The sequence below is a fragment of the Trichosurus vulpecula genome, chromosome 7 (assembly GCF_011100635.1).
Source record: "Trichosurus vulpecula isolate mTriVul1 chromosome 7, mTriVul1.pri, whole genome shotgun sequence".
Lineage (NCBI taxonomy): Eukaryota > Metazoa > Chordata > Mammalia > Diprotodontia > Phalangeridae > Trichosurus > Trichosurus vulpecula.
The window spans coordinates 52,931,940-52,944,494 of record NC_050579.1 but is presented as its reverse complement, the minus strand read 5'-3'; the positions used below and the strand labels follow the sequence as shown (position 1 = coordinate 52,944,494).

The following is a 12,555-nucleotide window of genomic DNA, read 5'->3' as shown; positions in this document are numbered from 1 at the left end:
TCCATTTCCCAGTTCTCACCTGGGGTTGTGAATAGCCTCAGGAATGTTCACTACCTTGGCATTCTGGTTCTCCAAGTATTGAGGCATGACTGATTTCAAGATGTAGTCAGGTATTCCTTCAAACCAGGTCTGTTTTTCTTTAACACTGGAAAGTGGTGCTAGCTTGCTTACCACACTCCGATCCTACTGGTGGGGAGTTGAGGAAAGCACTTTGTAAAACACTTTGAGTGCTATGGAGATTTATATATTTATTTTGTTATTTATTGAACTCTTTGAGTGAGAGGGAAAATAAATACCAGTTAACATATTTTAGAGAATTAATCAGTTACATGTTAGTGTTAGATTCAGCCCTTATAATTTGCTGATTTTAATGTTTTTAAACCAGTGAGTTTTTCCCATTTTTAATGATGCAAACTATTTCCTCCCAAAGCAAGCCCTTGTGATTCGAAATGGCGAAAAACTGAGCATCAATGCTGAAGAGGTTGTAGTTGGGGATCTAGTAGAGGTGAAAGGAGGTGACCGAATCCCAGCTGATCTCCGAATCATTTCTGCAAATGGATGTAAAGTAGGTTGAGTTCTTGTTTTCTTCTTGCCTACCCCATGCCCCAATCACTTCAATATTTCTGTTGATTGGGCTGACGAAAGGAGTAATAGGGGACCCATTTGCCCCCTTCTATGACCAGGGACACCTCTTCACCACCACCCTCCCACCCCAGCAGTTAGCCACCTACTGTAATAGAAAGCTTAAGGAGTTATTCAGCAGCCATACTCTATCTTGTTAGAGAACTTCCTGCTTTCCTGTTCTGGCAAATATACTGTTTTTATATAGTATGTCATTAGAGGGAAGAATGAACCTCTGAAGACACCAAATTTTGGCAAAATCTCTGGTTGCTTTGAGTCTCACTGCCTCTTTGAAAATTTTATTTCCATAAAGCCCACGAATCTGCTGAGCTTAGTTTAAGCAGATGCTTTTGGCAAGATGCCTCTAGATTTTCACACCCTGACTACTTTCACATGCAAGATTTAGGTTGGGTATCTCATTGAATTTCCCACCAATTTACAAGAATCTAAGAGGTATATATTTCTTAATGCTTCATCAAAAAATGATTTCTACTCTTTCACTCATGCAGGTGGACAATTCTTCTCTCACTGGTGAATCTGAACCGCAAACCAGGTCTCCTGATTTCACTAATGAAAACCCACTGGAAACCAGGAACATTGCCTTTTTCTCTACCAACTGCGTGGAAGGTAGACCACTTTGACAGTTTTGTAAATATAATGCATATTTAAGCACAGCGTGAGGCTTATCTTAATAATTGTCTGAGAAACTGGTTTATGATTATAAGCCACTGTTCCTGTCTATGTATTAAAGTAACTGCAACCCAGTAAATGCACTTTAGGGTGTTATGCCAGTTGGCTAGTTTTCTTTCCTCAAATCACTCCCCTGACCTCTTCAATTGGATTCTGGTTTTGATTACCAGATCAGCAGTTCTCAAAGAGTGACATGGTGACCTCAGACCCTTTCAGGCAGTCGTGAAGTCAAAACTGTGTTCCTAATAATAAACAACAAAAAAGACATTATTTTGGCCTTTTTTACTCATTCTTTCAGAAATGTACAGTGTGGTACAGTGTAGTATTCCAGAGGCTGTACTGTATGATCATGCAGATTTAGCTACGAACACAGACTGAGTTAATAGCTTGCCTCAGTAGCCATAACCACATAAACACTTTGAGCTCCTCTTAATTTTTAAGAGCGCAGAGGGTCCTAAGATCAAAAAAAATTGAGAACTAGTGATCTAGATTTCATCTGGGATGGACCCATGAATCTATTTCAGGGTTTCTAAGCATTTGAAGAAAATGACATCTTTATTTTCACAAACCTAATGAAACGTTTGCATTTCTTTCAATTAATGGATATGACAACAAAATGTGATTGTGAAAAGAAGCTGTAGTCTGCACTATACAGCCAGAGGGGGGTCCATGACACACAAATTAAGAGCCCCTGAACCAGATGTTGATTTTGCCCTCTTTTATGAGAAGGAAGCTCCTTTCACCAAAGGTCACAAACTTTTTCAAGCAAACAGCCCTTTGAATTCTCTGTAAGCACAGATAAAGAATACATGAATCCTTGGGATGTGTTTACCTTGCATTGTGCTGAAACTGAGTGTGCCTTTATTGGTCAGAAGGTTTGTGTTCTCTGGTATATACAAACTGGTATAATGTTTCCTCCCTAAGGCACTGCCCGAGGCATCGTTGTATACACTGGGGATCGGACTGTAATGGGACGGATTGCTACACTTGCGTCTGGGCTAGAAGGTGGCCAGACTCCCATTGCAGCAGAGATCGAGCATTTCATCCATCTTATCACTGGTGTGGCCGTATTCCTGGGAGTTACCTTCTTTATCCTTTCTCTGATTCTTGAATACAGTTGGCTGGAAGCAGTCATTTTCCTCATTGGTATCATTGTTGCTAATGTGCCAGAGGGCTTGCTGGCCACAGTCACGGTAAGAGGGATTGAGAGGGACGTGGACCTTTGGGCTAACTAATAGCACACAAAAAGAAATTGACTTTAAAGACTTGTTAAAGAACACCTTTCTTCTGAGGTATTGAGGGTAGTTATTAATCCTCAAAGTATTCCTGCATAAGATGTAAAAGCTTATTGCATGGGAGGAGGGGGTCTAGTTCCCTCCAAAAAAATGGAATTAATGGGTTGTTTCAATAAATTTTTATTGGTTAGTTGTTGGGTTATTTTGGGAAAGGGGCAGAACCTGGAAGGTATTTCTTTAGATAAGGAAACTGAAGCCCTGAGAAGACAAGCTAGACCTTGGGCAAGTTAAGTCAGAACCTATTTCTTTGAAATGTTTCCTAGGTATGTCTGACTCTGACTGCCAAAAGAATGGCACGGAAGAATTGCCTGGTAAAGAACTTGGAAGCTGTGGAAACACTGGGCTCCACATCCACCATCTGCTCTGATAAAACTGGAACCCTGACTCAGAATCGGATGACCGTAGCTCACATGTGGTTTGACAATCAGATCCACGAAGCTGATACTACAGAAAACCAGAGTGGTAAGAGAAAGTCATTCCATCAGCAATACATTCTAGATTGTCCTAGCTAGGTTTAAAAGCCATGCTCAACTTTTGATAGATAAGTAAGTGTATATATACGTGTGTGTGTGTGTGTGTGTGTGTGTATTTTTTTTCTCTGTTTTTAATTTGTGGAATGAAATAAGCATTTTCATAACAGTACAGTTATAAAGATGATTGTAAGTGAAACTAAATCTGTTATGCACAATTTGCTATTCCTTTTGAGTATACAAAATTATCATATAAATTTATTTTTCTCCTCAGCCCCCCTCCCCCCAATGGCTACCATTAGACACAAATGGGTGTGTGAAAGATTATTCTATACATCTGTTTACCAGTTTTTTCCTTTAAAGTTGCCCAAAGATAGTATCAGCTTTTTTTCTTGTCCTATTCAGATTCTAGTGTGTCAATTGAAAAGTAACTTTTTATAGAATTGCCTGAATTTAGGCTAGTTTCCCCAGTCGTTCAGAAATTCAGATTATTCCAGGTGGGTATGGAGACTTTTCAGAAGGCATTAAGTAGGAAATACCTTGTACTTATTTATGCCTGTGGTTGGTTATACCAGTTCATTTCTGGGTGTGGACAATCCCACTCTACCCCAACTAGTAGCCCCCCTTTGTAAACAAGAGAAAAGATAGACCAAATGTGAATATAGGAAACGTTCCATGTGTCCTCTACTGCAGAGAGGAAGGGGAAGTACTTAGTACATCGAACGGAATTATTTTTTGAAGCTTCATTTAAATGAATTAATTTGTACACATACAATATCTCTGTTTCTCTTCCTTAGGTGTCTCTTTTGATAAGACTTCAGCTACTTGGCTTGCTCTGTCCAGAATTGCAGGACTGTGCAACCGTGCCGTGTTTCAGGCTAATCAGGAAAACCTACCTATTCTGAAGGTAAGCTTGTGAGACTCCAGCTTACCTTGAGATTTCAGCCCTAATTCATCCTTAATTTGCTTACTAGTCAAACCCCCTTCTTCATATATTGTTATTTTCAGTTCAGTGGGTTTCTCATGAATACTTCTCAGAAATTTCTTCATCTACAAGAAGTGGAAAATCTCAGGCTATAAATTGACCCATGGCCCTTGGTCTGAGAAGGAGCTCAAAGCAGACCTTTCGATACTTTTGACTCCAAACTAAGGCTGCCTCTTGGGCTTTTTAGTAGCTGAGGCTTATTTGGGGTAACCACCTGGGGTTAAGAGGTACCCTAGATAGTGGAATGAGATCAGTTAGGGGACAGCTAGGCAATGCAATGGATGGGCTCTAGGCCTGATTTCAGATCTGACCTGGGCAAGTCCTTTAACAACCTCTGTTTACCTTCAGTTTCCTTATCTGTAAAATGCAGATTAATAATAGCACCTATCACCCAGAGTTGTTGATTGTCAAATGAAATAATAATTGTAATTAAGCACTGTGCTAAGTGTGCAATGTTAAGTATTGCCAGTGAGTAGTAGCATTTTCAGATGGGGCAGGCCTTTTGAGTTTTATGACACCCCTTATCACAAAAGGGGGGTATTTTTCTTGGCATTAAGTTAATGTTGAGGCTGTTGATCTTGGAATAAACCTTCAGACTGTACTTTTGCTTCCTTTTTCTAGGAAGTAGAAATTTCCTAGACTCTTGACCTTAGAGATCCATTAGGACATCCCTTGTTGTGGAAAGAATTTTCTGTCCTAGAGCCCTGGGAGGCCAATAATAGTTTGCTGGCCGATGTGCTACGCAGATCACACATGTTGATGTTTGCACATCAGAGGAGTTTGTTAATACACACATTGACTGTTTTTAGTAACTAGAGGTTTCTTTGATTAGATGGCCCCATCGTTTCAAATTTCTGGCTCTCCTCAGACCCTGCCAGTCAATTTAGAAAGTTTTCAGCACTCTCCTATAAGTGAGACCTAATGTCTTTGGTAATAAGCTGAAATCTTAGACTTGAATTAAAATGTTGGCATGGCCACAGGGCCTTTTGGTTATGTTTTGTTTTGTTCTTTTGGCTTGGAGCCTTTAAAGCCTGGACACATTTGCATGATTAAGATAATGCTTCAATTTCAAGGTCCTTCAAACTGCCCTTGAACTCTTGCTTGCTTACCTGACATTCAGAGCACTTAGAAAAAAGACCATGTGAATTGAATTAGAGTATAGGCCAACACTTCCCTAGGTGGGACACCTGCAGTCTGTAGATAGAAATAGGGTGGGTCAAAAATGGAATGAGAAGAGTCTTGTTCCCTGAAGGGGCAATGGCACATTACCTTCATAGCTGTCCTACAGCTTTTGAACAGAATGGTTCAAATCAGGCCACAGCTGTGAGAGCCACAGGAGACTCTACCAATACAGAGATAGTTTCCCCATTTTCTGCCCACCTAGTCTTTTTTCATATATACCCATTTCTTTCTACTATTCCATTCCCCCAGTATACTGAAACATAATATAATCAGTAACATGTCTGTGAAGTTATTTATCTCATTTCTCAAGGCTGTCTTGCTCAATGCTAAAAATTTTTCGTGTCATTAACAGATAATGTCCTTTGTTTGCAGCGGGCAGTTGCTGGAGATGCTTCTGAATCAGCCCTCTTAAAATGCATTGAAGTGTGCTGTGGTTCTGTCAAAGAAATGAGAGACAGATATACCAAAATTGTAGAGATACCCTTCAACTCCACCAACAAGTACCAGGTTAAATAAGGTTTCTTTGTGTGAGTTGGTGCTGGGCATGAGTGGGAAAGGAAGATAGTGGGGGAGGAAGCATTTTCCATTTCTACTTTGTAGGAGTGAAATGCCCTTTAAAAAAACAAGTCACAATTATGTCATTCTACAATCCCAAGCATTCAGGTTTGCCCTGGACCAAAAGTCGAATGCTTCTGAGCTATGTGGCTTGGAATTTTAATAGAGGAAATTATTGTTCAAAATTAACTTTTTCTTTAGATGTTGATTGAGATTTGTTATGACTTGATTTTTAAGCCTTTGCTTCAGCAATTTTAGAAGGTTTCTACATCTATAAGTTTATAATACGTCATAAGCCACATTTATTGGGTTTTTTTTTTAACCCCTGCTCATTGGAGTCCTCATTTTCAAATTGACCTAATTCAGCCTGTTGTCTCCAGGTTATAATATCTGTAGTATTGTGGTACTATGTTGCCGCCACCACCACCACCACCACCTTAATAGTGTACCCTTGATTGTTTCATGTGTAGTACTTCCCCTCCCCCTAAGAGATGCTATATCTAACTTTGTTTAGGGGATAGGAACCATGATTCCATTGGTACAGGGCACTCCCAGATTAGCCTTCTTATACCAGTGCCACTTAGCACCTTCTGTAACAGTTTTTGAGCTGTCTCAGCATAGTCACATAATCAGTATATGTCAGACACACAAAGTGGGACTTGCACCCAGCCCCTTTTCCTTGCTGCATCTAATTTAACTTGGACATTGCAAAATCTCTTTCAGCTGTCTATCCATAAGAACCCAAACACAAATGAACCCCGACATCTGTTGGTGATGAAGGGAGCTCCGGAGAGAATCCTGGACCGCTGCAGCTCCATTCTGATTCATGGCAAAGAACAGCAGCTGGATGAAGAACTGAAAGATGCCTTTCAGAATGCCTACCTGGAGCTGGGAGGCCTTGGAGAAAGAGTGCTAGGTAAAGAGATGGGGACAAGGTCCTGTCTTCCCAAGTGTAAACCCCATGCGGGCAAGGAAAAGGGACTCTAGCACTGTGATGTATACCTAGGCAATTTCAATTGTGGCAGTCTATGGGAAAGTGCTAATACTGCTTTATCTCAGAGGTTCAGCCACTGATTGTTATTTATACATATTTATACATATTGCAGTGTTCTCTGGCCCAATAAATGGGGCCTTCCTTATCATTCGAGAGTAGCAATTCCCAACCTCTGTGGCAAGGGTAATCTTTCTTTACACAAGCTCACATTTTAAACCCATTCAAAAAATTCTTTCCTGATAGATATAGACAAACAGCTGGTCCCTAAGCATCCCTTCTTTGGAATTCTGTATTCAGTTATTATGTGTTTTCTGGATTATCCACACTGAAGAGTTAATCCTGAATATCTTCTAATAGTCTGTTGCCTCCCCACCTGTCCATGAATGAGTGATCAGAGGATACAAATGTTAAAATATTGGCCCGAACAAAGCATAATTGGGTCAGTTCTCTGAGGTGGGTGGGTAGGGTGGACAGAGGGCAGCCTTGTCTCCATTTCTGCAGCCAAGGATATTGATAGACTATAGAAATGACTTGCAAAAGGCCAAAATGACTTGGCTTAGGCCTGGAGCACAAAGTTCATGATTCCAGATGTCTTAACCGCTGGACTTGGTGGTTCTTAACCTGGAGTCCAGGTAGATTTCATGGGTTTTGTGAACTTGTATGGGAGAAAAAAAATCACATCACCATTGTCATTAACCTTTGGTTTCCTTTTTAATCTTGGGAGTGCAAGGGCGTGGGAGTGGAGGGGGGCAGCGCAATCAGAGATTGTTAAGTGATTTGCCCAGTCGCACAGCTAGTAAGTTTCTGAGGCCTAATTTGAACTTAGGTCTTACTGACTCAAGATCCAATGCTCAATCCACTGTGCCACCTTCCCTTCCCTTTTAATCCTATGGGCTTTATATAATAATGCAATTAAAAGCATTATTCTGAAAAGGGAGGCAGGACATACGCTTCACCAAACTGCCATGACCAAAAAAAGAGGTTCTTAACTGCCCTGGGTGATTGCCATCCCTCCTTCTTCTCTAGTCTTTTCATAGTATCTGTAAATTAGATCTAGGAAGGGATCTTAGAGCTTATCTACCTTTCATTTCAAATGGAAAAAACTGAGGCTCCAAGTGAGAATATCCATCTGAATTTGAGCCCTGGACCTCTGTCAACTTATCATCTGTTTCTCGCCCCTCAAAGTGCTAGTGGTCCAAGAAAGTTACCCATAAAAAGGCTTCGTACAGAGGAAACAATTCATATATCAGGTTGTGGACTAAAGTCAACCAAGGTCTCTTGCCATTGGGGGATTCTAAGATTCCTTGGTATTCGGCAGGATCTCCAGTTGCCTTGTTTTCCCATGCAGGCTTTTGTCACCTCTACCTACCTGATGAACAGTTTCCTGAAGGGTTCCAGTTTGATACGGATGAAGTGAACTTCCCTGTGGATAATCTCTGCTTCATTGGGCTCATCTCCATGATCGATCCTCCCCGGGCTGCTGTCCCCGATGCTGTGGGCAAGTGCAGGAGTGCTGGCATTAAGGTATTTTTCCACACCTGCTGTCATTACATCCAGTGGGGGGGGTGGAGGGGGCGGGAATCAGGTTCCATGTTTTAGGAGTGGTTTAAAGTTAATATCGTTTTTGTTCTGTGTCCCTACTATCCACAAAACCTTGACCATTTGCTGTAAACAGAAGTAGGTGTGCCACTGTTTGAGTTTTTTCCATAGTCTTTAAACGGTAGAGAAAACTAGACTTTCTAAATTTTGAGATTTTCTTTTGGTTAATGCAGGCAGTTACACAATTTTATAAGTGATGAAACTACCTATTTTCTCCCACTTTGTTCCATTCTTTCATTGCTACAATACTGTATTCGATTGTGTTAATGTACTACATAGTGGTCATTGCTTGATTGCACATTTTGGTGGTAGACCTCCTCTCTCTTCCCCATTCGCCATCCCAAGTAAACATCCATTACAAATGTCTTTGCATGGTTCATGGTTGAGGAAGTGGGGGTGGGGAGTGTTTCCTCCAGATATACAGACATTGAGCTTTTTTATCTCTTGCTTTTAACTTGTTCTGGTTTAATACACATAGCATTTAGTCAAGTTTTCACTTAAAATTTTCATTGCTAGTATTTTGTATGTGATTGTGTGTTATTCGGGGTTCTTATGTTTTAGTTTTGCTTCATATTTATTAATCAGGAAACTTCTTTTTAAATAATGTTGCTGTCTTCTCTCCCCACTGCCCCATAACCCTTTTGTTTAGTCCCAGCCTCCCTTCACTAATAAACAATTCATTGTAACTTAGAGAGTAATCAGAAGCACTGAGAATCTCCATGATTTATTTGCCCATGCCCGCTAGTTATACGTGTGAGGTTGGAATCGGTCCTCATCTGCCTGGCTTCCAAGGCCATCCCCCTGCCCCCTCTGCCAAACCTCCCTCTTGGGAACAAAGTACTGCTTTTTCATTGGTCTTTTTGGCCATCACAAGTAAAGACTTTCTTTAATTTGTTCTCTTGGCAACTATAAGCAATTGATTTTTTTCCTCTTTTCTCTTACCAGGTGATCATGGTCACTGGGGACCATCCAATCACAGCTAAAGCTATTGCGAAAGGTGTAGGCATCATCTCAGAAGGCAATGAGACTGTGGAGGACATTGCTGCCCGTCTCAACATTCCTGTGAGCCAAGTCAATGCCAGGTAATAGCAGAAGCTCTTTTTGCTGGGATGGCTATTTTGTGAAATCAGACTGAGTGATCTCTGGTTTCTCTCTGGTTTCAAGCTTTCATCCAGTGTAACCAAACAGTGACAGGAGTTAGTTCTTTTCTGAGTGAGCATATTATCAGTTTAGAAAGTCAGGTGTGAACAGGCTTGCTAAGAAAGGCAGAGGAAGAGGCTTAGCATCCACTAGTTAGCAACCCAGGATGACAGCCACATGTTAGTTCATTCTCTTTCCCACATTCAGTATTCCCAAGGGAACAAACCCTGGGTTTTGAAGCAGTCTTCCCAAAGCAGCTCACACGTGCTTAAATGTCACCCCAAGTTTAGCTGGCAGTACGTCATCGTGGGTGTTCTCCAGTTGTTTGTTGAAAATATCTTTGTAAAAGACAAGGGTAACCAGAGGCCCACCAAATCACCGTCCTAGGTAACATGGGAAGCTAAGCCAATTCATGAGAAATTGACAGTTTGTTAGAACCTAGAGCTAGGCAAACTGCCTCCATTTATTTCTATAAGTCCTGCTTAGGGAGTTTGGGTTGGGGAAAGAGACAGGGCAACAATTTTTGAAGCAACATAAGCATTATTTAGAGATACCAAGAAAAAATACCAGTCCACCACAACAAATTAGAGTATAATAAAAAGGGAAGCAGTTATCCATATAACTGAAGCCCTTAAAAAGTTTTGTTTTTTCCCTGAAATATTCAGGCAGGCAATGTAGCATCAGAGAGCTGACTTCAGAATCAAGAAGCCATGTTATGCTCTGTCTAGTCCTCCTCCTGATAACTGGGTGACACTGGATAAGGCACTTATCTTTTGGCTGCCTACACAATAGTCCCTGATACTACAAGTTCCTTAGGGCAGTTGCTGGTCTGCATTGGTAGATAGAAGGGATTACCTCATCAGGGAGGTCCTAGAACAAAAATATTCCAGTAACCAAAGCAAGTCAATTTTTTTGAGTTATCCAGAGAGAGAATCACCTGTCTAGGCCCCTTTTGGTTCTAAATTAGGCATGTAGACAACAGGATCTGGTCAGAACACTCCCATCATTTAGTGACAAGAGTCCAAATCAGTAAAGGCAAATTACAGGATTAAACTTTTTTTTAATGTTTGAAGGAAACTGCAATAAGCCCTTCATTTTGTAGAGAAAAGGGGCTGGGGATGAGGGGCCTGTCCAGAATATCAAACAACTAGAAAGGCGCAATGCCAGGATTATTGAAAACCAAAATTTCCTGGCTCCCAATGCAGCGTTATTTTCCATGGCACTTTCCATGCTTCTCCCCAATCCTTTAAACATTTAGCCATCAATACTGATTTAGCTTGGTTTTCATTTGTCAGCCTCCTAAGTTTGGTCACATAGTTAAGAAACTTCCAAGAGGGTTGATTGAAACTCCAGGAGGAGAGGAGAGAGCATGCCTTGGCTGCTAGCATCTTGTGGGCACTTTGCCCTTCCCACTGCCCCGCACCCCCAATAGGTCTGAATCTTTTTTCCCCCAGAGCTAAAACATCAGCTGTCATCATTCCCTGTATAATAGCCGTGAAAAATGGGATAATGAAACTTGCTTTTATCTCTACAAATTGGCCCTTTTTTGGCGGGGGTGGGGAGGGCCTGGGGTTTGCAAAATACTTTTCCATACATTATTTCGTAGAAGTGCATATCCACAGCAAACGCAAGTGATGTTATCACATTTGTACGTATATGTAACAATAATTTTGTTGTGTATATATACACATATATGTGTATCACATTTGTGCTCATGTAACAAATCATGTAGATGTTTATTTTTTTTTATATTTTGTGAGCATGTGTGTGTTATGTGTATAGGTATTGGCCCCATTTTACAGATGAGGGTTGTTGTGTTTGACCTTTGTTCTCAAAGAGGACCAGGGCATCAGGGAAATGATGACATATCTTGCAGTTGACTTTGATTTGAGTGAGGGAGGGCTGTGCAGGGTCACCAGCCTCACTTTCTCCTCCAGAACCATCTGGATCCAGTGGCCTGATATTCACCAGGACAACTGGAGGTGGCCCAGCTAAAGATGAGGGAAGTGAGGCAGAGAGGACTTAAAGTGTCATGTTTGAAATTCTAGAGATGCCAAGGCCTGTGTCGTGCATGGCAGTGATCTGAAGGACATGACTCCTGAACAATTGGATGATATCCTGAAGTACCACACCGAGATTGTCTTTGCCAGAACCTCTCCTCAGCAGAAGCTCATTATTGTGGAAGGTTGCCAGAGACAGGTCAGAGAGCAGGCCTTTCAGAACAAGGGAGGGAGGGAGCAGGCAGCTTTGTTGGTAGTTCACAATGACATTTCAGGGGCTTTGCCGCCTGTGGAAGTCAAACTTCACAGCAGCAGCATGGTACCTTTGGAATCACTACTAGCAGGTTTCTTGAGGGATCATGAGTCTATGCACAGTAGTAAGCAGGAGCTAAACTATGTCTTCTCTCAACCTGGGGAGAAAATAAAGGAAAAACCGCAAAGGCTTCCTTTTCCTCATCTGCAAAGCAGGGGAGCCAGAAGATGACCTAAGATCTCCTCCAGCACCAATGAGCCTGGGGTGTTTCTGGTTTATTGATTACAAAACCACTGTCAGGGAGAAGTAGAGAAAGGAGTCTGGTTCAGTCCTAGGCTCTGTAAGGATGCCCGGACTGTAATTCCTTCTGCTCAGCAAAATCTTTCCCCTTTGAAAATTGATAGGAAAATGACTGGGAAACCCATGTCACATTTGTAGGGCAGAAATGAAGCTTCACTTTGGACATTGAGGTTGCTGGGAGAGTAACTGATAAGCATGAGACCATTTTGATAACCTCCTCCCTGGGTAGCCAGTACTTCAAAGGTGAAGCATCTCCTTTATTAATACTTTTACTTTTCTCTGGGCAGGGTGCTATTGTAGCTGTGACTGGGGATGGTGTGAACGATTCTCCTGCCCTTAAGAAAGCCGACATTGGGGTCGCTATGGGTATTTCTGGCTCTGATGTGTCCAAGCAGGCTGCTGATATGATCCTCCTCGATGATAACTTTGCTTCTATTGTGACTGGAGTCGAAGAAGGTTGTGTTTATATGC

The 12,555-nt window shown here is 41.5% G+C and overlaps 1 protein-coding gene across 1 annotated transcript in view; it reads left to right on the top strand.

Moving 5' to 3' along the window:
- Positions 1-12,555, top strand: part of ATP1A1 (ATPase Na+/K+ transporting subunit alpha 1) — a 34,509-nt gene that overhangs the window by 15,716 nt on the left and 6,238 nt on the right. Inside the window, exons 6-16 of the mRNA XM_036769315.1 lie at positions 431-565; positions 1,131-1,248; positions 2,236-2,504; positions 2,870-3,068; positions 3,874-3,983; positions 5,616-5,750; positions 6,522-6,714; positions 8,141-8,316; positions 9,337-9,473; positions 11,580-11,730; positions 12,372-12,540. Coding sequence (XP_036625210.1) covers positions 431-565; positions 1,131-1,248; positions 2,236-2,504; positions 2,870-3,068; positions 3,874-3,983; positions 5,616-5,750; positions 6,522-6,714; positions 8,141-8,316; positions 9,337-9,473; positions 11,580-11,730; positions 12,372-12,540 — 1,792 coding nt within the window. The remainder of the gene's footprint in view (positions 1-430; positions 566-1,130; positions 1,249-2,235; positions 2,505-2,869; positions 3,069-3,873; positions 3,984-5,615; positions 5,751-6,521; positions 6,715-8,140; positions 8,317-9,336; positions 9,474-11,579; positions 11,731-12,371; positions 12,541-12,555) is intronic.